Consider the following 25,007-nt stretch of genomic DNA (forward strand, 5'->3'; position numbering starts at 1 on the left):
GGAGAAAATCTCCACAAAACTTGTAGCCCAATTTCTTCAGAATAAGGAAATGCCCCATATAAGGCAGGAAAGTACTATGCGGGTGCAAAACAGGGCATAGAAGTGAGACAGCCTAAATTTGAGATTTGAGGCCTAAAGTGGTGCTTTGCACTGTGATGGTTGAGGTTCTGACATAAAATAAAAAATAAAATAAAAAAACACCGCCATGTGACCACAATTTTGAAACTACACCCCCTCAAGGAAGGTAACAAAGGGTACAGTGAGTACTTACAACTCACAGGTTTTTTTAAACAGTGGGCCGTAAATTGAAAAATTTAATTTTTTACACGAAAATGCTGGGGTTACCCAATTGTTAACTTTTTTACAAGGGATAATGGAAGAAATTGGGTTACAAATTTTGGAGGGCTTTTTCTCCTGACTATGGAAATACATCCACATATGGGATAACATGCTGGGCGGGTGCAAAACAGGGCTCAGAAGTCAGACATCTGTTTGCATTTGAGGCCTATGGCATATCTGTAGCTGACGGTTACCGTATTTTTCGGACCATAAGGTGCACCGTGTTATAAGGTGCACTATCAATGATCGACTGCTAACGGGTTTATTTTCATACATAAGGCGTACCGGGTTATAAGGCGCATTAAATGGGAAAAAAAAACTGATACGGTAAGTCAAATTTTATTCAACTCTTAATTTAACTCTCGAATAGAGACAGTAGAGACGCTTCTACCTGTGGTTCTCTGTTCAATAACCCACTGTTCAATTTTATCCTCCAACTGTGTCCATCTTTCTTTGTTTCCTCGGAAACTCAGTTTGGTCTTCTTTACCTGGCGCAGGGCATCTTTTTATGTTAACAATATAAATCTTTCCATATACCGCAATACCGGTCGGGCCCCTCCCCCCTGAATGAATTATCAGCCGCAGCGGTCTGTCCCCACATCAGGGGAATAATCACATGTTACCTGCAGGCGCTGCTTCTCCTCCTGTGACCGCTGCACATCCTCCCCATGTCGGGAAATGAATGATTTGTGAGCCGTGGGCGTAGGACTTCTGTTCTGTTTGGAGAACGGAAGTGGTCACCTCCCCCTGGAAGTGCTTAAAGCCAGTGAGCCGCGGGCACTGCAGAGCTTCTGATCCCTGTCCCTTCTTATCATAACAGAAGTCCTGCATTTGCAGAAGCAGGGCTTCTGTTCTGGTCAGAAGGAACGGGGATCAGAAGCTCTGCAGCTCACTGGCTTGCAGGGGGAGGGGACAGCTTCCGTTCCCCAAATCATTAATTTCCCGACGTGGGGAGGATGTGCAGCGCTCACAGGAGAAGCAGAGCAGCGCCTGCAGGTAACATATGATTAGTCCCCTGATGTGGGGACAGATCGCTGCGGCTGATAATTCATTCGGGGGGGGGGGGGGGGGATGGGGGAGAGAAGCAGAGCAGCGCCTGTGGGTCATATATGATTAGTTCCCCAGCCCTGGGGGGTTGGGAATGAGTGGGGAAAAAAAATAACATTAAATACAGAGAAACTGCCATAATTTGGAAAAATACTTTGATATCCCTTTTTGGTCATACCGCCCAGCACTAGGAACACCAATGTGTGAGCCTATTACAAACAGTAGACCCCCCTAGGGAAGGTGTATAGGAGTGAAGTGGAGATTTGGAACAGAAAGGTGTTCCCTAAATTTATTTTCCAGGAATGGATGAAGTGTAGTTTGGGGAAAATGAAAATTGCAATTTTAGTACTAATATGCCAATTATATTGCCAGAATGATGACCCAGAGTGTAGCCAAAAGTAAAAATGATGCCTGCCCAAACCCTATGCTCTGAATCATCATTCTGGGAATGTGATGTGTGTGGCCGTCCCTATTTTGTTTCCTCAAATGCGCACCCCGCTCAGGTGGGGAGAGAGCGCTGTGCATTTGAGGCAAGTGCAAACCCCCAATGCTGTTGACTCTGTGTCCTATGACCCATTTTATTTATTTATTTATTTTTTTTTGGGGGGGGGGGGGGGGGTTGTTCGAGATATTATCAGGGGTATTGGGAAATAGTTTTTTGGGGGTGCAGGGGGGGGGAGGTTGGCTTTAACCCCTTCCCGCAGAATGTCATATATAAACGCCGGGTTGTGCAGTGCGTTCGCGCATCCCGGCGTTTATAAATGACATTCAGTTAACCCGGCGATGCGCAGCATCGCACGGGTTAACTGGCAGAAGTCCCGCTGTTTCCAGCAGGGGACAACTTCTGCTTCACCCCCAGGACCATCCATTGATGGTCCTGGTCAGCGATCACTGTGATTGGTCCCTGTGGACCAATCACAGTGATCTGGGGTGAAAGTTCAGATCCCCCGCACTGCCCGCCCCTGGAAGTCGGGCAGAACGGGGGACGATGGCTGCAGGGGCTCGCGGGGACCTGCAGCATAGGAGGGGGAACACGCGGGGACCGGCAGCCTTACCAGATCCAGCGGCGGGACCGAAGAGCAGCGCGGGACCGGCCACGTGGACGAGCAGCGACGGGTAAGTATGTGGTCCTCAGAGGCAGCAGTGAAGATCTTCACTGCTGCTTCTAGGAGTCTGAAAACTACAACTCCCAGCATGCCTAGACAGACTTTGGCTGTCTGGGCATGCTGGGAGTTGTAGCTTTGCAACATCTGGAGGGCCCCCGTTTGGAGACCATTGTATAATGGTCTCCAATCTGTGCTCTTCCAGCTGTTGCAAAACTACAACTCCCAGCATGCACTGACTGTCCAGGCATGCTGTGAGTTTTAGTTCAGCAACATCTGGCCCTTCAGATGTTGCCGAACTACAACTCCCAGCATGCCCTTCAGCTGTCTGGGCATGCTGGGAGTTGTAGTTTTGCAACAACTGGAGACACACTGGTTGGGAAACATTGTCTGTTTCTAACTCAGTGTTTCCTAACCTGTGTGCCTCCAGCTGTTGCAAAACTATAACTCCAAGCATGCACTAACAGACCATGCATGCTGGGAGTTGTGGTTTTGCAACAGCTGGTGCACCCCCCCCCCCCCCTGTGAATGTACAGGGTACATTCACATGGGCGAGGCTTTTACAGTGGGTTTCTCGCATCTTGAGATGCAGCAAATTTTGCGCTGGGAAACTCGCTGTAATCCCCCGCCCATGTGACTGTACCCTAAAAACACTACACTACACTAACACAAAATAAAATAAAAAGTTAAAAACACTACATATACACATACCCCTACACAGCCCCCCTCCCCCAATAAGAACGTCCGGTACGCCACTGTTTCCAAAGCAGAGCCTCCAGCTGTTGAAAAACAACAACTCCCAGTATTGCCGGACAGCCGTTGACTGTCCACGCATGCTGGGAGTTTTGCAACAGCTGGAGGCACCCTGTTTGGGAATCACTGGCGTAGAATACCCCTATGTCCACCCCTATGCAAATCCCTAATTTAGGCCTCAAATGCGCACGGCGCTCTCACTTTGGAGCCCTGTCGTATTTCAAGGCAACAGTTTAGGGCGACATATGGGGTATCGCCGTACTCGGGAGAAATTGCGTTACAAGGTTTGGGGGGCTTTTTCTTCTTTAACCCTTCATGAAAAGGAAATGTTGGGGTCTACACCAGAATGTTAGTGTAAAAAAATTAAATTTTTTACACTAACATGCTGATGTTGCCCTATACTTTACATTTTCACAAGAGGTAAAAGGGAAAAAAGCCCCCCAAAATTTGTAACGCAATTTCTCCCGACTACAGAGATACCCCATATGTGAGCGCAAAGTGCTCTGGGGGCGCACAACAAGGCCCAGAAGGGAGAGTGCACTATGTACATTTTAGGTGATTTGCACAGGGGTGGCTGATTGTTACAGCGGTTTTGACAAACGCAAAAAAAAACAAAACCCCACATGTGACCCCATTTCGGAAACGACACCCCTCACTGAATGTAATGAGGGGTGCAGTGAGAATTTACCCCCCACAGGTGTCTGACGGATCTTTGGAACAGTGGGCCGTGAAAATGAAAACTTGTACAGCCCACTGTTCCAAAGATCTGTCAGACACCAGTGGGGGGCAAATGCTCACTGTATCCCTTGTTACGTTCCTCAAGGGGTCTCGTTTCCAAAATGGTATGCCATGTGGGGGTTATTTTGCGGTCCTGGCACCATAGGGGCTTCCTAAATGCGATATGCCCCCCCCCCCCCCGAGCAAAATTTGCTCTCAAATTTTTTTTTTTTCTCAATCTTTTTTTTTTTTTTTTTACATATGCAAAAGTCGTGAAACACCTGTGGGGTAATAAGGCTCACTTTATTCCTTGTTACATTCCTCAAGGGGTCTAGTTTCCAAAATGGTACGCCATGTGTTTTTTTTTTTGCTGTTCTGGCACCATAGGGGCTTCCTAAATGCGACATGCCCCCCGAGCAAAATTTGCTCTCAAAAAGCCAAATATGACTACTTCTCTTCTGAGCATTGTAGTTCGCCCATAGTGCACTTCAGGTCAACTTATGGGGTACCTCCATACTCAGAAGAGAAGGGGTTACAAATATTGGGGGGTATTTCCTGCTATTAACCCTTGGAAAAATGTGAAATTTGGGGGGAAACACACATTTTAGTGAAAAAAAATATATATTTTTTTACATATGCAAAAGTCGTGAAACACCTGTGGGGTATTAAGGCTCACTTTATTCCTTGTTATGTTCCTCAAGGGGTCTAGTTTCCAAAATGGTTTGCCATGTGAGGGTTTTTTGCTGTTCTGGCACCATAGGGGCTTCCTAAATGCAACATGCCCCCCAAAAACCATTTCAGAAAAACTTACTCTCCAAAATCCCCTTATCGCTCTTTCCCTTCTGAGCCCTCTACTGTGCCCGCCGAACAATTTACATAGACATATGAGGTATGTGCTTACTCAAGAGAAATTGGGCTACAAATATTAGTATACATTTTCTCCTTTTACTCCTTGTAAAAATTCAAAAATTGGGTCTACAAAAACATGCGAGTGTAAAAAATGAAGATTGTGAATTTTCTCCTTCACTTTGCTTCTATACCTGTGAAACACCTAAAGGGTTAAAATGATGACTGAATGTCATTTTGAATACTTTGGGGGGTGCAGTTTTTATAATGGGGTCATTTATGGGGTATTTCTAATATGAAGACCCTTCAAATCCACTTCAAACCTGAACTGGTCCCTGAAAAATAGTGAGTTTGAAAATTTTGTGAAAAATTGGAAAATTGCTGCTGAACTTTGAAGCCCTCTGGTGTCTTCCAAAAGTAAAAACTCGTCACTTTTATGATGCAGACATAAAGTAGACATATTGTATATGTGAATAAAAAAATTTTTTATTTGTAATATACATTTTCCTTACAAGCAGAGAGCTTCAAAGTTAGAAAAATGCAAAATTTTCAAATTTTTCTTCAAATTTTAGGATTTTTCACAAGGAACGGATGCAAGTTACCACAAAAATTTACCACCATGTTAAAGTAGAATATGTCACGAAAAAACAATCTCGGGAATCAGAATGATAACTAAAAGAATTCCAGAGTTATTAATGTTTAAAGTGACAGTGGTCAGATGTGCAAAAAACGCTCTGGTCCTTAAGGCCAAAATGGGCTTGGTCCTGAAGGGGTTAAAATTTGGAAGACAATGTACTCTGGACTGGTAAATTGGAGTCGAATTCTGGGGAATTAAAATCAAGGATTAAAATGTAGTGCTCCATTCGTGTGATACTCCCTGAAGTAATGCTTAATGCAGAGGCCCGGATGATCAAGGCAAGTGTTGCATTGAGTGGGGGTGATCCCCATCTTGCGACACTCTGCATTTTTTTTCTGGGATTTTCTTTCCAGTGTGGGGGACATCAATGGAAAGTGTTGGCCGGGGACTGGGGTGCTCTGCCCGCTACTTGGCGGTCACCAAAGATGAGGGCCTTTAGAACTTCCTCTTGAAACTCCAGGAATGTCTCTGTGTGCCAGTGTGCTTGGACAGTACAAAAGAGTTATATATGGCAACCTGTACCATGTAGACCGCAACTTTTTTGTACCATGCCCTTGTTTTGGGCATGGCATTATATGGCTTGAGGACTTGATCAGAAAGATCAACTCCAACCCCCCCCCCCCCCCCCCCCCCCATATACCGATTCTAGTCCAGGATTCAATCCGGCACCCGTATGTAAAAATAACGTGGTGTGAATGCAGCCTGAAAGTTATCCACGTAAAGGTGGTGACCTTTATCTAGCAATGGGTGCAAAAGGACCCAAACAATTTTCCCGCTAATACCCATAGTGGGGGGACATTCTGGGGGTTCAAAATGTGAATCTTGTCCCTCATACACTATAAACTTGCAAGTGTACCCTGAGGTACTTAGTTAGGATGTATTGCCGGAAGCGGAGTCTCCCCTTAAAGCTGATGAGAGACTCCTCAATAGCTACCTCCCTTCCAGGGACATAGGCCTCCCAAATGGATCAGTTCGGGGGGGACATGCCGCATTATCAGCATAATGCAAACATATCCAAATGGCCTCGAACCAGGGACAAGTCATGGCCATACTGTAGAGCAGGGTCTGGTAGAGGACATCCCCACTACAGTGCGGCCTGACCTTTGGTTTTTTAACTAGGCCCATATGCAGCACGAGGCCCCAAAAGGTCCTCATTTCGGCTGTACTGACTGGAACCAGCCATCGGCCCTTACTAATAAGGAGCCTGGGTTTGCGGTGAAGAACTGTTGGGCATAAAGGTTTGTCTCGTCAACCATCAGATTGACAAAGTAGTCACTGAAAAAAAAAATTTAATATTCCATTTCAGTGAACCCGACTATGTCAATCTTGATTCCTGAGTCTCCAACAAACTTGGGAATCACGGGCTCGTGGTCTGCTGGCTCAGTCCAGACAAGTTCACCGGCACCAGGTACCAGTAAACTTAGCTGGGGGGCTTGATTGTATGAGCGCCTGGGGGGACTCATACCAGCTTGGGGCACAGGGTCAGGAGCAGAGGAGGTTTGCGGCCTCGCATGGCTGTGTCTCCGCCCCCTTTGTGGCTCATCATCATCAGATGATGAGGAGGACGCAGAAGAAATAAGGAAGCTGGAGTCTTCCTCGTCCTCTGTGGCGCTTTCAGTGTTGGAGGCAAGTATGGCAGATGCCTCCTCTGGCTCATTTCCCTACTCTAATGGGGATGGTGTTGTGTGGGGAAAATTTTATTTGTGTATGTGCGGTGTGTGAAGTGGTGCGAGACTACCTCCCTAACCTAACTAAACCCGCCCTAACAGAAAAAATGTAAACTAAAAGGGGAAAAAATTGAACAAAATACAAAATAGACTTCTAGTGCAAAAAAAGCCCTGCACCCAAAAAAAGCATTTACCTAATCAGTGGTGTGCACACTGATTAACCCTTGGTGGTGTCAGGGAGCGCAGAAGTCAGTGGGGGTCCGGCCACTCAGCCCAGAACAGTGGCTGGTGGCACGTACAGACCCCCACACAAAATACCCGAAAAACTAAATTTAAAACGCTTAACCCTAAAAAATGCACCTGCCTGAACCCAAAACAACCCACTGATCAGTCACTGACAGCGGTGGGGCAGGCCGCACACCAGAGTATGGTCCGTCCACACAGCACAGGCCTGCTGGTGGCACAGACCGCCTATAGGTGCAAAATATTATTTTTTTTTCTTTAAAAGCTGCCATAATTCGAAAGAGCGCTTGCACCACAAAAAATAAATTTTATAGCTAAGAGGGCCCGGCCACACGCTTAGCAAAAAAAAATAAAAAATAAAGTCTGCCCCCCCCCAAAAAAAAAAAGAGAACCACTGGCACAGACTACAGCGACCCACTAGGGCCTGGGTCATGCAAAAAAAAAAAGGTGCTGCTGATCCGCAGACACCTACAGTATGGTACGCTTCAAAAAATAAAATAAAAATTATAATCTATTTTTTACCACCTATCTCTGTCCCTGCCTAATCTAAAGCTTTCCCTAATTGCTGCTGAGGGGGGAGATGAAGCATAGGGCTCCGTCCTGATCAGCACCAGATATAAAATGGTGCTGATCAGAGTGGAGCAACATGCTTCTGCTCTCCCCCCCCCCCCCCCCTCCTCATACACTGTGATTGGTGCGGTCACTATGACCGTCCAAGCACATCTGTACCGTGGGGAGGGGGGGGGCTGGCAATACTGCCACCTCCCATTGCAGTACGGATGATGATTGGTGGTGTTTATTATACCACTGATCATCAACCTTCATTTTCTGGGTCATGGGGTCACATCTGACCCCCATGACCCAGAATCGCAGACTATCGCCGATATGGAGGACCTTCCTCGACGATGTGCCAGATGCCTGCTGAATGATTTCAGCAGGCATCTGGCTCCCATCCCTGCAAGGCAAGCGGGTGGGAACAAAATCGCAGCAAATCGCCGGTCTGAATTGACCGTCAACTTGCGGTGATCGTCGATATGGGGGGACCTCAGGACCGGCGAGCGGTGGGGACTGGACATGCTCAGGGCGTACAGGTACGCCCTGCGTACCCAAGAGGTTAATTCTTTGCCCTTCTAGTTTAAAACTATGTCCTCTTGTGGTAACTTTTCTTCTTTTAAATATACTCTCATTTTACTGTATTGATTCCCTTTATGTATTTAAAAGTTTCTATCATATCCCCTCTGTCTCGTCTTTCTTCAAAGCTATACATGTTAAGATACTTTAACCTTTCTTAAAGTTTTATCCTGCAATTCATGTACTAGTTTAGTAGCTCTTCTCTGAACTCTTTCCAAAATATCGATATCTTTTGGAGATATGGCCTCCAGTACTGCGCACAATACTCCAAGTGAGGTCTCACCAGTGCTCTGTACAGCGGCATGAGCACTTCTCTCTTTCTACTGCTAATACCTCTCCCTGTACACCCAAGCATTTTGCTAGCATTTCCTGCTGCCATCTGTCTGCCTACCTTTTTAAGTCTTCTGAAATAATTACCCCTAAATACCTTTCCTCACATACTGAGGTTAGGACTGTATCACATAGTTTATACTTTCTCTGAGTGTTTTTATGTCCCAAGTGCATGATCTTACTTTTCCACATTAAACTTTAGGTGCCAGAGTTCTGACCATTCCTCTAGTTTACCCAAATCCTTTTCCATTTGGCGTATCCCTCCAGGAACATGAACACTGTTACAAATTTTTGTGTCATCAGCTAAAAGATACACCTTACCATCGCGACCTTCTGCAAGATGACTGATAAAGATATTAAACAAAATGGGTCCCAGTACAGATCACTGAGGTACCCCACTGGTAACAAGACCTTGCTCTGAACAACTTATAAAATCATGGCTTTGTCCAAGCTGAAGCACAAACATGGACTAAGTCCAGTAAGTGAGAGTGGGCTAGCACTCATCTGTGCTCTCTCCTATCTGATAGTACTCCTCTGTGTTCTCTCTCCTGTCTGATAGTACTCCTCTGTGCTCTCTCCTGTCTGCTAGTACTCCTCTGTGCTCTCTCCTGTCCTATCAGATAGAGTGCTAGCCCACCCTCACTCACTGGACTTTGTCCATACCTGTGCTTCAGCTTGGACAAAGCCATGATTTTATAAATAAAATGTTCTTATGAAGTATATTAGAAAGATTAATGGTTTGCCAAGATGTACAACATATAAAAAGTTTTTGTATCTGACAGTGCCCATTTAAAGGAAAGGTATCGCCTAGATTAGAACCAGATACTGAAGCATTTTATGTTCGAATTGAAATTTGTAAAAAAGAAAAAAAAAATATTGTTCAATATTATGTGGGATGCCGTCTTTCCTAATCTATTTTAAAGAAGTAGTCCAGTCCTGAAAAATAAGTTTCAGATCGCGGGGGGTCCGACCACTGGGGCCCCCTGCGATCTTCTGTTCGGGGCTCCGGCAGCCCGTGGGAAGGGGACGTGTTGACCACCGCACGAAGTGGCGGCTGACACGCCCCCTCAATACAACTCTATGGCAGAGCCGGAGGGGGCATGTTGGCCACTGCTTTGTACGGGGCCCCGTACAGGAGATCGCGGGGGACCCCAGCAGTCGGACCCCCTGCGATCTGGAACTTATCCTCTATCCTTAGATTAGGGGATAAGATTTTCAGGACTGGACTACTCTTTTAACATCATTTAAAGAGATGCTTTACAGCAGGACCTATGGACATAGGCAACAATAGAAAGGAGATTGCCTGTTTGCATGAATGGGAAACATTCTGGGAATGCTCTGTAACCTTTGCATAGGTCATTCCACAGGGAGGGGGAGGCTGAGCTGTGAGCTTTATATCTTGTTTTCTTTCTATACTGGTGTCACCTTATACAGTAATGCTGACTAGATCACTTCTCATCAGCCTCCTTTTTATCACACACAAAACTGGAAGACTCAGCTTAGTTTTAGGCCTAGTGGCTAGACTGAAAACTGCAAGTATTTCATAATATAGACAGTAAAATAGAAAAAAAAATTACCCCAAAAATGTCTTTAAGGACCCAGGGCATACCTGTACGCCCTGCACGTTTCCGTTCACCACCGTTAACCGGGGCGGTGAACGGAACAGGATGCCTGCTGAAATCTCTTAGCAGGCATCTCGTGCAAACCCCTGGGGGTGGGGGGTCCTGAGACCCTCCCATATCTGCAATCGCCGATCAATTCAGACCAGCGATCTGCAGCGATTCCGGGTCAATCGGGTCTCTGATGACCCGGAAGAAACGGTGATAGGGGCTGTCCGAGACACCCTTATCCAGCAGGATGGAGGTGGCACAGGTGCCACCTCACGATCGCTTGATTGGTTGGTCTGGACAGCCGATCAATCACATAGCCTGCTGGACAGCAATCGGGGCGGTCTTGGGTCCCTGGCATCAGCGTCAAAGGTCCCTGGCATCGCTGGCGGAGGACCCCGGCGGCGGCAGCAGCGTCTTTAGTGGCGGAGGGTGGGTTGTAAACAGCAGGAGGTGAGTTGTAATTTTGCAACAGTTGGTGGCAAAACTACAACTCCCAGCATGCCCTTTGTGCATGCTGGGACTTGTAGTTTTGCAACAGCCGGAGGTCCCCACCCCAGTGAGTTTTCCCGCTGCAGGTTTGAGCTGTGGAAATTTTTTCGCTGCAGCTCAAACTCCCAGCGGGAAACTTGCTGTAAAGCCCCGCCTGTGTGATTGTACCCTAAAAACACTACACTACACAAAATAAAGAGTAAAACACTACATATACACCCCCTTACAGTTACCCCCCACCCCCCAATAAAAGGGAAAAACTTCTCATACTACACTGTTTCCAAAATGGAGCCTCCAGCTGTTGCAAAACAACAATTCCCAGTATTGCTGGACAGCCATTGACTGTCCAGGTATGCTGGGAGTTTTGCAACAACTGGAGGCACCCTGTTAGGGAAACACTGTCGTAGGGTATTTTTGTTATCGAAGGCAAGTGTAATGCTTGCATCAGAGTCTGTACCCTATGCAAATCCCTAATTTAGGCCTCAAATGTGCATGGAGCTCCCTCCTTTCGGAGCCCTGTTGTATTTCAAGGAAACAGTTTAGTGCCACATATGGGATATTTCTGTACTCGGGAGAAATAGCCTAACAAATTTTGGGGGGCTTTTTCCTCCTTTTACTCCTTATGAAAAGGTAAAGTTGGGGTCTACACCAGCAGGTTAGTGTAAAAAAACAAACAAACAAAAAAAAGAACTTTTTACATTAACATGCTGGCGTTGTCCCATACTTTTCATTTTCACATGAGGTAAAAGTAAAAAATGGCCCTCAAAATTTGTAACACAATACCCCATATGTGGACGTAAAATGCTCTGCGGGCGCGCAACAAGGCTCAGGAGTGAGAGCGCACCATGTACATTTGAAGTGATTTACACAGGGGTGGTTGATAGTTAGTGGTTCTGACAAACGCAAAAAAAAATTTAAAAAACACCCACGTGTGACCCCATTTTGGAAACTACATCCCTCACGGCACGTAACAAGGGGTATAGTGATCCTTAACACCCCACAGGTGTTTGCCGAATTTTCGTTAAAGTTGGACGTGAAAATGAAAAAATTAGATTTTTTTTTTTTTACAAAAATGCTCGTGTTACCCCAAATTTTTCATTTTCACAAGGGGTAATAGGAAAAAAGACCCCAAAATGATGGAATATCCCAGAGTAAGGGAATATCCGACATGTGGATATAAAGTGTTCTGCGGGCACACACTACAGGGCTCCGAAGAGAAGAAGAATTGGGCTTTTGGAGAGAGAGAATTTGGCTGGAATTGAAAGCCATGTGCATATACAAAGCCCCATTGGTGCCAGAACAGTGGACCCCCCACATGTGACCCAATTTTGGAAAGTACCCCCCTCAAGGAATGTAATAAGGGGTGCAGTGAGAATTTACTCCCCACGGTGTCTGACAGATTATTTGAACAGTGGTCCATGAAAATGAAAAATTAAATTTTTCATTTGCACAGCCTACTGTTCCAAAGGTCTGTCAGTGAGGTGTAAATGCTCACTGCACCCCTTATTATATTCAGTGAGGGGTGTAGTTTCCTTAATAGCCCATGGCCCCCAACTTCCATTGCAACCAAATTGTCTCTCCAAAAGCCCAATGATGCTCCTTTTCTTCTGAGCCCTGTAGTGCGCCCGCAGAGCGCTTTACATCCACATATGGGGTATTACCTTACTCCAAATGGTATTAAAAAAATAAAATTGGGGGGGGGCTTTTTTCCTATTACATCTTGTGAAAGTGAAAAATTTGGGGAAACACAGCATTTTAGTGAAAAAAATTAACATTTATCATTTTATGTCCAACTTTAGCGAAAATTTGTCAAACACCTGTGGGGTGTAAAGGCTCACTGTACATTCCCCCTTTATACATTCCTTGAGGGGTGTTGTTTCCCAAATAGTGTGTCATGTGTATTTTTTTTTCTCCTGCATTTTGGCTTCCTAAATGCGACATGCCCCCCCCCCCCAAGACCATTTCAGCAAAGTTTGCTTTCCAAAAACTAAATGTGGCTCCTTCTCTTTGGAGCATTGTAGTGCACCCGCAGAGCACTTTATGTCCACATATGGGGAATTTCCATACTAAGAAGAAATCGGGTTACATTTTTTGGGGGGCATTTTCTCCTATTATCTCTTGTAAAAATTGTAAATTTGGGGGGACAAAACTGCATTTTAGTGGGAAAAATAATTAATCTACACATCCAAATTTCATGAAAAGTCGTCAAACACCTGTGGGGTGTTAAGGATCACGGTACTCCTTAAGGGGTGTAGTTTCCAAAATAGTATGCCATGCAGGTTTTTTTTTTTTTTTTTTTTGCTATTCTGGCACCACAGGGGCTTCCTAAATGCGACATGCCCCCCAAAAACCATTTCAGCAAAATTCACTTTCCAAAATTCCATTGTTGCTCCTTCCCTTCTGAGCCCTCTACTGCACCCGCAGAGCAATTTACATCCACATATGAGGTATTTCCTTACTCGAGAGAAATGGGGTTACAAATTTTGGGGGGCTTTTTCTCCTTTTACCCTTTTTGTAAAAAAAAAAATGGGTCTACAAGCGAGTGTAAAAAAAAAAAATAAAAGTGAAGATTTAGAATTTTCTCCTTCACTTTGCTGGTATTCCTGTGAAACACCTAAAGGGTTAACAAACTTTCTGAATGTCTTTTTGAATACTTTGAGGGTTGACATTTTTATAATGGGGTCATTTATGAGGTATTTGTAATATGAAGGCCCCTCAAATCCACTTCAGACTGAACTGGTCCCTGAAAAATTCTGATTTTGAAAAATTTCGTGGAAAATTGCTGCTAAACTTTGAATCCCTCTGATGTCTTCAAAAAGTAAAAACATGTCAACTTTATGATGCAAACAAAAAGTAGACATATTGTATATGTGAAGCAATATAACTTATTTGGTATGTCTATTTTCCTTACAAGCAGAGAGCTTCAAAGTTGGAAAAAATGCAACCTTTTAAAATTTCATGAAATTTTGGAATTTTTCACCAAGAAATGATGCAATGCCATAAGTAAGTAAAAACACCCCAGAGTTATATATGCTTAAAGTGACAGTGGTCAGATGTGCAAAAAATGCTCTGGTCCTTAAGGGGTTAAACAATAGTTCATTTTCTGATTATACATTCCCCTTTAATCACTTAAAGCTGTCATTGGCAAACATTTTTTTTACATGTTGTCCAGACAAGTCAAAAGTTTAGATCTGGTGGCCATCCAGGGAGGGAAGAGCACTGTCGCCCACCTCGCAGCCTTATACTTTTTTTCCTTAGTAGTCACAACTTTTTTTTTTTTTTGTGTGGCTGTATAGAACCATGCCTTTGTGGGATGGGTTGTAGTTTTTTTTTTTTTGTTAAGAAAGTACTTTGAGATACAAACATTGCATTGAGTTTTTTTCAGGGAGAGTTGAACTGGGGATGAAAGATAAATAATCTTTATTGCAGGTCACTGGGACTCAGGAAGGTAGTGATGGGCAAGGGCACTGGAGAATATTTTATATTTGGAGGGGACAGAGGAGACAAGAATTCGGCACAAGATGCAGCACAGAAGTTCTGGGAGGTGAGAAGACACAGATGAACAATGCTTCAATGAAGAGAGAGAGAGGGCACGGACAGGGGAGGGAGGGTCTCTGAGCAGTTGCCTAAATCCATCCCAGAGAAGAGGCCGGGGAAGTGTGGGGTGGAAGGTTATATTTAGAGATGAGCGAATCGAATTTGACGAATCAGAATTCATTACTAATTTCATGAAAAATTTGATTTACAACGAATGCCGAATATCGCCACAATTCTATCACGCAGATCACTTCTTTAAACTCCATTTAGTGCGGTCCAGGCTCCAGGGCATCTAAAATGGCTGATCCACATGTGAGGACATGCAGCAAAGATGTCTGGGAAGGCGGGAACGAGGGTAGGTGGGATGACCCTGAATCACATGCAGGATGCAGCCTATCAGCAGCCAGTCACCCCTGTGATGTCACAGCCCTATATAATCGGCAGCCATATTCCGGCTAGTCACTTCATTCTTTCACTGCAGAGAGATAGGACAGCGCTGTGTGTTACAAGCTTTGTACAGCAGCATTTCACCTCATAGTCACGTCAGCGTTCTGGTGGACAGAGAGCAGTGCATTTTTCACAGAATTTTTTTTCCACTGCAGCCATTAACCTCCCAGTCACTTTCTACAGCAGTGTATTACAAAGAGGGGCAGAGAGCTGTGTGTTGCCTCATACATTTCAACAAGCTGCCTCAACTTCATAAACCTTAGCAGAGGAGGCAGGAATTTGAACAAGCTGGCTCAGCTTGAGAAACAGCAGAGGATGAAGCAGTAATTTTTCAGCTCAACTGTGTTTCTCAGTCACTCTTCATTGGGGGACACCTATACTGATGAGTATATGCTCTTGCCACTAGGAGGCGCTGACACTAGGAAAAAAAAAGTTTTCCCCTCCCTGGCAGGATATACCCGCCCACTGGAAGTGAGGTAATCAGTTTTAACTAGTGTCAGCAGGAGGCAAGACACAGGCCTGGGAGCTCCCCAGATCTGATCTTTTTTATTATTTTCTAGTAAGGGCTGTTTAGTCAGGTTCTTTACTCTATTTTGTCTCCTTTTTTTCAGGTGGGGGTTCAGGAACATTGCGCTACCTGTTCCCCCATAGGCGGCTAAGGGGCACGGGAAAAATAAAAGTATGCACTGTTAACCCCTTCCCACCAATGGCCAGTGCCTGGAATTGCACCTTGGGTACAGGTCCCCCTATTTTCCCTGCTTGTCCCGCTTTCGCAGCCTGACGTGATGCAGGTGACTAAAAAGCTGGCTGAAAACATCTCTAGGTGAATATGTGAAGACAGGTGAGTATATGAAGTATATGTCCTTCTCCCTTCTGGCACAGGCATTACAGGGTTAATATGTTCTTTTGTGTCTCTTAGGTCAGTCCCTTATGGACTGACTCTCATGGGGGCAGTTTAAGGGGTCATTGGCCTGGTCTTTTATGAGGTCTGGGCTCTCACTGTTAGTCTCACCCGTCTCTTATGTCTGTTATGTCTCAGGGCAGCCGCCGGCTTTTGCGGCAGCTCCCTGTACTAATTGCAACACAGTCATAGCTCCCAGCTCCTCCAGGCTGTATCCCTCTTCTGACTCTCTCTGGTTCAGAGCCGTAGTCTTCCAGCTGGTGGGGGGTTGTGGCCGGTGCAGACTTGCGGCTGGCTCTCCTCTAACGGCGGCCGCGGGTCTGCGCGGGGCCTTGCTGCTCTCCCGCTCAGATGGGCGGGGACTCGGAGCTTTGCTTCAGAGCGGCACCTGTGTTTTTTTTTTTTTTTTGTTGTTTGTTTCTTCTCCCGCAGCTTTTCTAGTGAGGGGAAGACATAGCTCCACCTTCCGTCCCTTCACAGGTGCCGGCGGGCTGGACATGGACTAGTACATATCTACATCCTTACGGTAGTACAGTGGGGTTCGATATTCCCCACCACGTCTGGACTCTCCTTTTTGGAGGTGGGGGAATGGGCATAGCTCAAGAGGTATTCTCTTCTGCTGGTCTTTTTGACCATTTAGTGGTGGTTAGCGCCCCCTTGTGGCCTATAATTATATTGCACCTTCCTTTCCATGCACCTTGTGACCTCTGGGGACACAAAATTTGCAGCCTTAGCCTGTACTATCTATCCTTTTTCAGCCTATTAGCAAAGATCTAGTGCAGCGTAGGTTCTTATCAGTTTTATATCTGATACTTCCCCTATACGGTGACCATATAGTAAATGGATTTTTCAGAACGTGGGCCGCTTTGGAAGCTGGCTTCCGTCGCTCCCAGGCATTGACCGCTAGGGTGGTATCTTTGGGTACAGTACACCAAAAAATATTTGCTTATATTGGGGCCCCCTTCTTTTCTCCATCTCCCTGTATAAGTCCTGATATGACACACTGCATTGAGTCAGTGGAGGTATGCCTCTGGCATTCCTGCTTTCGCCAGGTTTCTCGCTCTGTCAGAGACATATGTGACAGGTCATGTCAGGGGTTTTAATGAATCCTTGGAAGTGTACCGGGGTTACAATCAGGACTGTTTCTTCTCTACCACCGGTTGTCATGACATTTTTGCCGTGTCCCCAGGTTCTCTTGATGTGTACATACATTATTCCCTCCTCCACAGGCTGCCACATCCTGGGCCGCTGTCCCGGATCACCACGTCCAGTGCGAGGTCTCTGTGGAAGTGTTCCTGCGGGGCCATGGTTTGCATCTGCTTTCATTGGGCCGGACAGTAGTCTCACCTGTCACTCATCTCACAACTGCCGCGGTGTTCGGTGGAATGACCTGCCGGAATGCGTGGGATTAGCTTCCCCCGTACTGATGTGTATGCAGTCCCGGCATTTATTCTGAGATATCATGGGTCCCACTGGTACTTCTACAGCACTTGCATTTCAGGCTTCTAGCTCACTACATTTGGGTATTAATAGCACACTGCAATTTTTGGCAAAGTAACCATCACCTGCCATTTATTTATTGAATTATAATATGATAGTGGTTATTTTGGTGTTTTGGATTATTACTATAGCCGTAGGTTATACATTTGAGACAGTCAACTTGTACATGTGATTTATTTGTATATGTGAGCGCTAGTTTTTGTCTTCTCTTTCATGCATTGTGGGGACTGGATGTTACATGTAGTAATTCCTCATCATATCGTTTAGGTCCGGGACAGCGCACATCTGTGTTGGGTTATTTTCCCTAGTACGGGGTAGGCGTTGCAGGATCACACTCCTCCACCTGTTTGTGTGTTTTTAAATGGTTTTAAATGTTTGTGTACTCTCTTTTGTATACTTGGATTCATGAATAAAGACTTTTTTTTACATGCATATTTTGCAATTCTTGGTGTGCATCACTTTATAGTTGCTATCTTGTTTTTCTTTGCATCATCTACCATACACTTCCCACTGCGTGCAGGTAACCCACTGCCTGGACGTAGTTCCGAGTGGGTCTCCTCATGTTGCTCCATAGCCCTCTGCAATGCGCCACATGCTGGTTTGTGGAGTTCCCTACTTCACAAGGTCTCCCTCCACATGCCTGCTACTCTCATGGCTTGAGGCTGGTGGCCCAATTTTTGTGTGTGGGTCTGAAGGCTGTACCTAGTGTGACTAGTGCTGGGCGGTATACCGTTATGAACCGGATACCGTTTTTTTTTTCTCCCACGGTATGGATTTTTGCCCATAGCACTATACCGGTTGGGCCCCTCCCCCACCCTCCGAGTCTATAAAAAAAATGTAAACTTACCCGTAATGGGGGTGGTCCGGGCCATCCATCCTTCCTATAGTGTCCGGCGGCATTCCGGATGGAGGGTGAACCGGTCTGGGCTGTCCTTGTTCTCCGGGGGTCCTCTTCTCCACTCCGGGCAGGCTCCGGCCTAGTACGCTGCATAGACGCCACTATGCCGTGACGTCAGGTACGTCACTGTGCATTGGCGTCTATGCAGCGTTACTAGGCCGGAGCCTGCCCGGAGTGGAGAAGAGGACCCCCGGAGAAGGACAGCCCGGACCGGTTCACCCTCCACCCGGAATGCCGCCGGACACTACAGGAAGGATGGATGGCCCGGACCACCCTCCCCGGACGGTCCCTGCAGCAACTGCGAAGGTGAGTCGGGGTTCTATACACTACTATATAGTCCAACATGCTGTGAGTTGTAGTTTTGCAACAGCTGGAGGCTGTAGGGTTGTTTGTTACATCTATTTAAAAGGGTACTCCACTGCCCCAGTGTTCAGATCATTTGTTCCAAAAGCCCATTTACCCTGTTTCGGTAGTTCCGCTACGCCACCTCAATGCAAGTCTCAGTGTAAAAAAAAAAAATACAGTGATACCGTGATACTTTAGAAAAATACCGTGATACTCATTTTTGGTCATATCGCCCAGCACTAAGTGTGACCATGGTTCCCATGCCAGATAGCCACTCTGTGTCTGCATGGCTTTCTACTTCTCAAGGTCTCCTCCCCCATTTCCATGTGAAGGGTAGGGTCTCTGTATGTTCATTGGAAATGTATGCGTCCCTAGGTCTGCTAAGGCCCCCCCCTGCACCTGTATAGCCCACCTTCCCTTGTGTCGGTGGGGTGTGCCTCGGGCCTTCCTGTGATCTTGTTTCCACAGGTCTGCGGCGGTTGAACTCTTTTGTGCTGGCTTGGGGCAGATGCCCCCCCCCCCCCATGTCTCCAGGTATCTTCCTGAGTTCCTAGGCAGGGTGCCTCAGGCACCTGCTCTGTTGCAATAGACTCAACTGGGTTGACTCCGTAGGCGTCCATCTGGTCCAGGGTTTTACCCTGATTGGGTGATCCTCTCAATGCTGTTGGTTCTTTGTAGCTTTGCCCAGCACTAGGGTCCAGCATTCAGATCCCTCTGGGGATGCACATTGGCTCCTCCATGCCTTGTTTTGTTGTAGCAGAGTTCCTGGGGGCTCTGCACATTCAGTACTTCGTTCCATTGATGTGGGGAGGCATTTTTCTGCTCCTACAGTGCCTGGCACACTTTTTCATCTCCCTTCCTCAGTGGGTACGGAGACCAGAGAGCTTGGCGGTTCAGAGCATGGTTTTCCTCTCGACAACCCCTTGTTTTCCCCTCTTCTAGGGGACTATTTCGCTGAGCGCTTTGTACTACCAAGATGGATCCTTCCCACTGTTTAGGTGAGGTATCGGGCTGGGCCCTTGTTTTTTGGCTGTGAGCATTCAGATTAGCTTTTTGCTGTCTTAACTTGTGTGCTTTTGTTCACTATTGCAGCCTGTCTCCCTTCCGGTTGCTTGGTGTTCTACTGCTGCTCATGCAGCCTTGACACTCTCCTCTGTGGGCAGAGTTTATGCACTCATGTATGGCTCGATGACAGCCGGTCTAGCCACTGTCTGTTGTTGGGGTCCTTCCATTGCTCTCTTCCTTCCTCGGTGCAATATCCCTGGTGGGTGTGTTCATCCTTCCCTTTGACAGTGTCAGTTGCACTTCACTGACACCACTGTCTCTGGAATAACCTTCCTGTGCCCTGCAGGGTTCCCGATTGTTCCCTCTCATTTCCCATCCTGGGATGTTGCTTCGGATTGCTCTGGTCCGCTCAGACCACTGGCATCCAAGGCCGGTTAGTCTCCTTATCTTGGACACTCTCACAGGATGCTGTGGTGTGCCTTCTTTCTAGGTCGGCGCTCCTGGTTTCTTGGGCCTTAGTGATGGTTAAGGTCTCGGGCACGTGTAGCACTCCTACCCAGACTTTTTCGCAATCCCATTTGTGGGGTGGCTTTTCTCTGTTCCACATTATTTCTGTCTCGTCACAGAAGTTGTCACCCGGGGCATTTTGCGAACCTATGGTTTACTTACCCTTTTGGGTGTAAGTCTTTCAGGAGACTCGGGAACCTCTGCTTCCCATGTCTGTCGCTCTGGTGTTCCGGGATGCCCTTTTCAGAGCGTTCTGCTACTTTTTTTTTGTCCATTCTTCCTTCTGTCTGCTTTTTGGGTCTGCAGATCTGCCAGATATCTCTAGAGATGGTTTGCGTCTTCTTTTTTTTCAGTGGTATTTCTGGTCTCCACGTCTGTGCTCGCCTTGGCGTTTTTCCGCCATGTTCTCTCGAATCAGTTGACTCTGGATGGGGCTCTCTTGTTGTTCCCTTTTCCATTTTTGTTTTCAAACCAGGCAAGCCCTCTGTCTGGTTCTGTGTTCCTTGGCGTTGTTTCCTACAGGGTGGTTCACGGCCCATCTGGCTTCCTAGTCAAACTTTTCTTGTCTCTCCATATGGATGTAGGTTTAGAGTCTCTGCAAAGCACGGTCTCTTCCTTGGTGTCCTAGTCCTTATCCATGGATGGGGGATCTCCGGGAGCTCCATTTCTGGGCCTCGATTGTCTCTGGCCTGGGGTCTTGTCTGCAGGCCCTTCGGACGAGTGGGATAAGTCTCAGGACTGCTCTCCTTTCACTAATGGTTGTTTTTCCCCACCCTAGGGGACTGCTTTGGTATGTCCCATCAGTATAGGTGTCCTCCAATGAAAAGCGACCGAGAAAAGGAGATTTTTGTGTACTCGACATAAGTTCTCTTTCTCGTAGCCTTCATTGGGGGACACAGCACCCACCCACCCATTTTTTTTTTTCCAATTTTTGTCTGGATGGTCTTTTCCGGTTATTGAGGTTTTTTCTGGGTTTTGTTTCTAGGGTCCTTTTGGACGGGTTTCTTTTTTGGCTTCTCCTTCTGTTTGTGACTAAACTGATTTACCTCAATTCCAGTGGGCGGGTATATCCTGCCAAGGAGGAGCTGACTTTTTTTTCCTAGTGTTAGCGCCTCCTAGTGGATAGAGTATATACCCATCAGTATAGTTGTCCCCTAATGAAGGCTACGAGAAAGAGAGAGAGATTTTACGTTGAGTACACAAAAATCTCCTTTTTTTTTTTTGTTCCAAAACAAATGGTCTGCTGGTTATACTAGTCTGCAGAAGGTATAATACCCAGCAGTCCATTCCTAATAGTCTTTGAGAGAGTGAAATTTTGGGTTTAGTACACAGCGACAGTGTGCTGCAGCACTGTTGTGTACTGCTGGTGTTGTGCAAAAATATGATTAAGTGTACTGTAGCGCATTTTTCTGCTCTCATCTAAGTAGTGTACTATTTTGTACCTGTTAATCTGTCAAGGGCCTAGATACTGTGAAAGGCCAGGCAAAAGTAATCACCGGCTGGTGTTTTACTCCAATACTTTTTAATACGTACTGTAGCGCATTTTTCTGCCCTTTTTGTTCCAAAACAAATGCTCTTCTGGTTATACTAGTCTGTAGATGGTATAATACACACCCAGCAGTCCATTCCTAATAGTCTGTGAGAGAGTGCAATTTTGGGTTGAGTACACAGCGACTGTGTGCTGCAGCACTGTTGTGTACTGCTGGTGTTGTGCCAAAATAAGTTTAAGCGTTCTGTATCGCATTTTTGTGCCCACATAAGTGCATACCACATACCTACATCTAAGTAGTGTACAATTTTGTACCTGTAAATCTGTCAAGTGCCTAGATACTGTGAAAGGACAGCCAAAAGTACACACCTGCTGCTGTTCTAGACAAATACTGTTTTAAGCATAGTGAAGTGTATTGTACTCCCCTCATATAAGCACTAAGTATGTCAGGCAGAGAAGTGCCAGGAGTGGCAGAGGCCTAAAGTCATCAGGAAGAGGTCGCAGCAGACTAGGGGCGAGTGGCAGCAGGAGTCGCAGCAAGAGGCTTGAGCTCCCGGTATCAGCTAGCGGTCTTGTCTCGACCAGCAACCCATCTGCCATCATTGATTGGTTAACACGGTCATCCACTTCATCACAAGTGACATCTGATACCCCCAGTCAAGTCGGTGGGTTCCTCAGACAAAACCCTTAGTTGGCATGGCCCGGGAGCAGTCCCTGTCCTCCCATTGCCTCTTTCCTATGCTGTTCCCTCTCCTGAAGAAGTATCTTATGCTGTGGGTTCAGCTCCACTATTCAGCGAGGACGATATAATAGAGGACAGTCAACAGCTACTGCCCAGCCAAGAAGTGGAGGAGACAGCCTACCTTCCCGTCAGGTAGTGGAACAGGGGTTCCTGGAGACGGCGGCAGTAGCAGTCAATTAGTGGTGGTGGGAAAATCAGCTACTCGGTGGTGTGGCAGTTTTTCATCAAGCATCCGGAGGAGGTTCACATAGCCACATGCAAGATGTGTCGGCAGAAGGTGAAGCGATGGCACTGCCAATGTTGGCACTACGGCCCTGCGTCAACATATGCTGCGCCACCATAAAGCAGTCTGGGAGAACTGTGGCTCCTATGTAGTGGTCCAGCCTGCGACATCACCTAGTGGCACGCTGCTCCCTCTTTCAGCCAGCCAAGGCTCCACCACCTCAGCCGGAGGGAGCTGTGTGTCAAACCCTCCTTCTGTTGCTTCAGATGCTCCTGCTCCTCCTACTTTTAGTTGGTCATTCCGACAACAATCCATTGGCGAAGCCATGTCCATGAGACCGCAGTGTGCGCTCACCCATCCAATGGAGCAGAAGCTGAATGTGCTCCTGTCCAAGTTGCTCCTTCAGCATACCATGTGTCTCAGTGCCCCTTCAGCATAACATGTGTGCAGGGCACGGCCGTGTTCTTCACATGGTTTGCCTTGGCGAACTGAGTCACACAGGGGAGGAACTGCTAAAAGTAATTCATAAAGAAATCTGAGCATGGCTTACTCCATGAAAACTGGAAATGGGAACCATGGTGACTGACAACGGGAAGAACATCTTGTCTGATCTGCAACAAGGAAGGCTGAGCCATGCGCCCCGTGGTTGTCAAGCGGTTCCTGAAGTTTTTCCCCCCATTTACAAGACATGCTAGCAATGGGAAGAAAACTTTGCATGCACTTCAGCCACTCATACACTGCAACGCAAACCCTCCTTGAGCTGCAGCGTCAGAACGGTATCCCCCAACATAGTCTTATTTGCAACGTTGCCACACGTTGGAATTCCACCCTCCATATGTTGGACTGACTATACGAACAAAGAAAAGCTATCACCTATCAAGAAAAGCTATTTCTTGATGATCCAAGCGGATAGGGGGAATCCCCTGTGTAACTTCAATGTCAACCAGTGGCAGCTCATACGGGACGCCTGCCGTTTGCTCAGGCCCTTTGAGGAAGCCACATTATTAGTCAGTGTCCAGGATTACGGGATGAACGACGTAATTCCACTGCTTAATTTCCTTCAACACGTGTTGGAAACGATGGCTGGTCAGGGCAATGGAGACGTAGCGCCTACATCTCACGGCCACATGAGCCCTGTGGGAGCTGAACTGGAGGGGGTGTGGCAGAGTGGAGCACAGTTTGTTTCGTGAGATGGGTGGTTTTTCTAGTCATCTGACAGGAGGAACAGGAGCAGCCAGAGGAGCTAGAGTGTTATGAGGAAGGTGAGATAGATTACCCAGACACACCGTGCCAGTATGTAGTGGAGATGGAGGCAAGGAGTCCTTCCGAGTCACTTGCACAAATGGTACGATGCATGCTCGCTTGCGTAGTGACCGCTGAATTGTCCCCATTCGGCAGCGGGATGACTTATGGCTCTCCGCCTTATTGGACCCTCGCTACCACAGCAAAATGGGGGCCATTTTTAAACCCACTGAGAGGGAGGACAAACTGACCTACTACAGAGACATCCTACAAAGTCAGTTGGCAGATGCCATCGCCCATCCTCTTGCAGGTCTGACTCGGGTGCCCTCTGCGCTCACCTTCCACTGCCTTGGCTGCTGGGGAGGGGTGGGGTGGCAGGAGCAGTACCAGTTCCATCAGCAGCAGCCTGAGTCTAGCTTTCTTCACCCACATGAAGTAGCTTTCTTCACCCGCATAGTGAAGCAACTCATCAGCAGCAGGTAGACATGGAGCAGGACCTGAACCAGCAGGTGGTGGCATACCTTGACTTGCCCATGCCAACACACCTTGAAGAGCCGCTGTACTTCTGGACAGCCAAACTTGATTTGTGGCTGCAACTAACAGAGTTTGCCCTGGAAAAGCTGTCCTGCTCGGCCAGTAGTGTGCCATCAGAGCGGGTGTTTAGTGCGGTGGGGGCCATAGTCCAACCGAGACTGAGGCCCTATGGTCATCGCCATCATATTACCTGTGGAATTATCACAAAAATCCAATAAAACAGCTTGGAGCGATAACAATGAACCATAACTGATTAAATGATTCATTTGCACTTTCACATTCAGGGGGTCACTGAGAGGCAGGGGCTGGAACAGGTGGTATCTCGCCTGGCGGAGGACCACCAGCTTGATTTTAAGATTCAAGTACAAGCTTTTTCACTGCAGCCTTCTAGCTTCATGCGCCCTTTTATCCAATGGCACAGAAGCTGAATGTGCTCCTGTCCAAGTTGCTGGTACTGCAGTCCCTCCCTTTTTCAAATGGACACTCAGAGTATGGGGGTGCACTGAGAGGCAGGGGCTGGAACAGGTGGTAGCTCGCCTCACGATGCACCGCCAGCTCGATGCTCACCAGAATGGGTAATCAGAAAATTTAAATAAATTCAAATTAAATTAATGCCTGTAATCTGCATGTCATACTGAATAACAATATTATTTCACTAACACAGCCCACTCCCTATGCATGTTAGGACAAAGCAAAGTGTTCTACAACCCTATTGAGCCTCTCTG

The 25,007-nt window shown here is 46.7% G+C and overlaps 1 protein-coding gene and 1 non-coding gene across 14 annotated transcripts in view; both read left to right on the forward strand.

The window, feature by feature from the left end:
* The window catches only part of KAT6B (lysine acetyltransferase 6B), a 217,042-nt gene that overhangs the window by 114,262 nt on the left and 77,773 nt on the right, over window positions 1–25,007 (forward strand). Inside the window, exon 5 of one of the 13 annotated variants that reach the window (XM_056531274.1) lies at window positions 14,342–14,456. The exons of the other annotated variants lie outside the window; for them this stretch is intronic. Within the exon in view, the coding sequence (XP_056387249.1) occupies window positions 14,342–14,456 (115 nt within the window). The remainder of the gene's footprint in view (window positions 1–14,341; window positions 14,457–25,007) is intronic. 13 annotated transcript variants of the gene reach the window in all.
* Window positions 16,544–16,734, forward strand: LOC130283719 (U2 spliceosomal RNA). The gene has a single exon (XR_008846829.1). It is a non-coding gene; the product is annotated as a U2 spliceosomal RNA (small nuclear RNA).

Source organism: Hyla sarda, chromosome 7 (assembly GCF_029499605.1).
Source record: "Hyla sarda isolate aHylSar1 chromosome 7, aHylSar1.hap1, whole genome shotgun sequence".
In the NCBI taxonomy this organism is placed as follows: Eukaryota; Metazoa; Chordata; class Amphibia; order Anura; family Hylidae; genus Hyla; species Hyla sarda.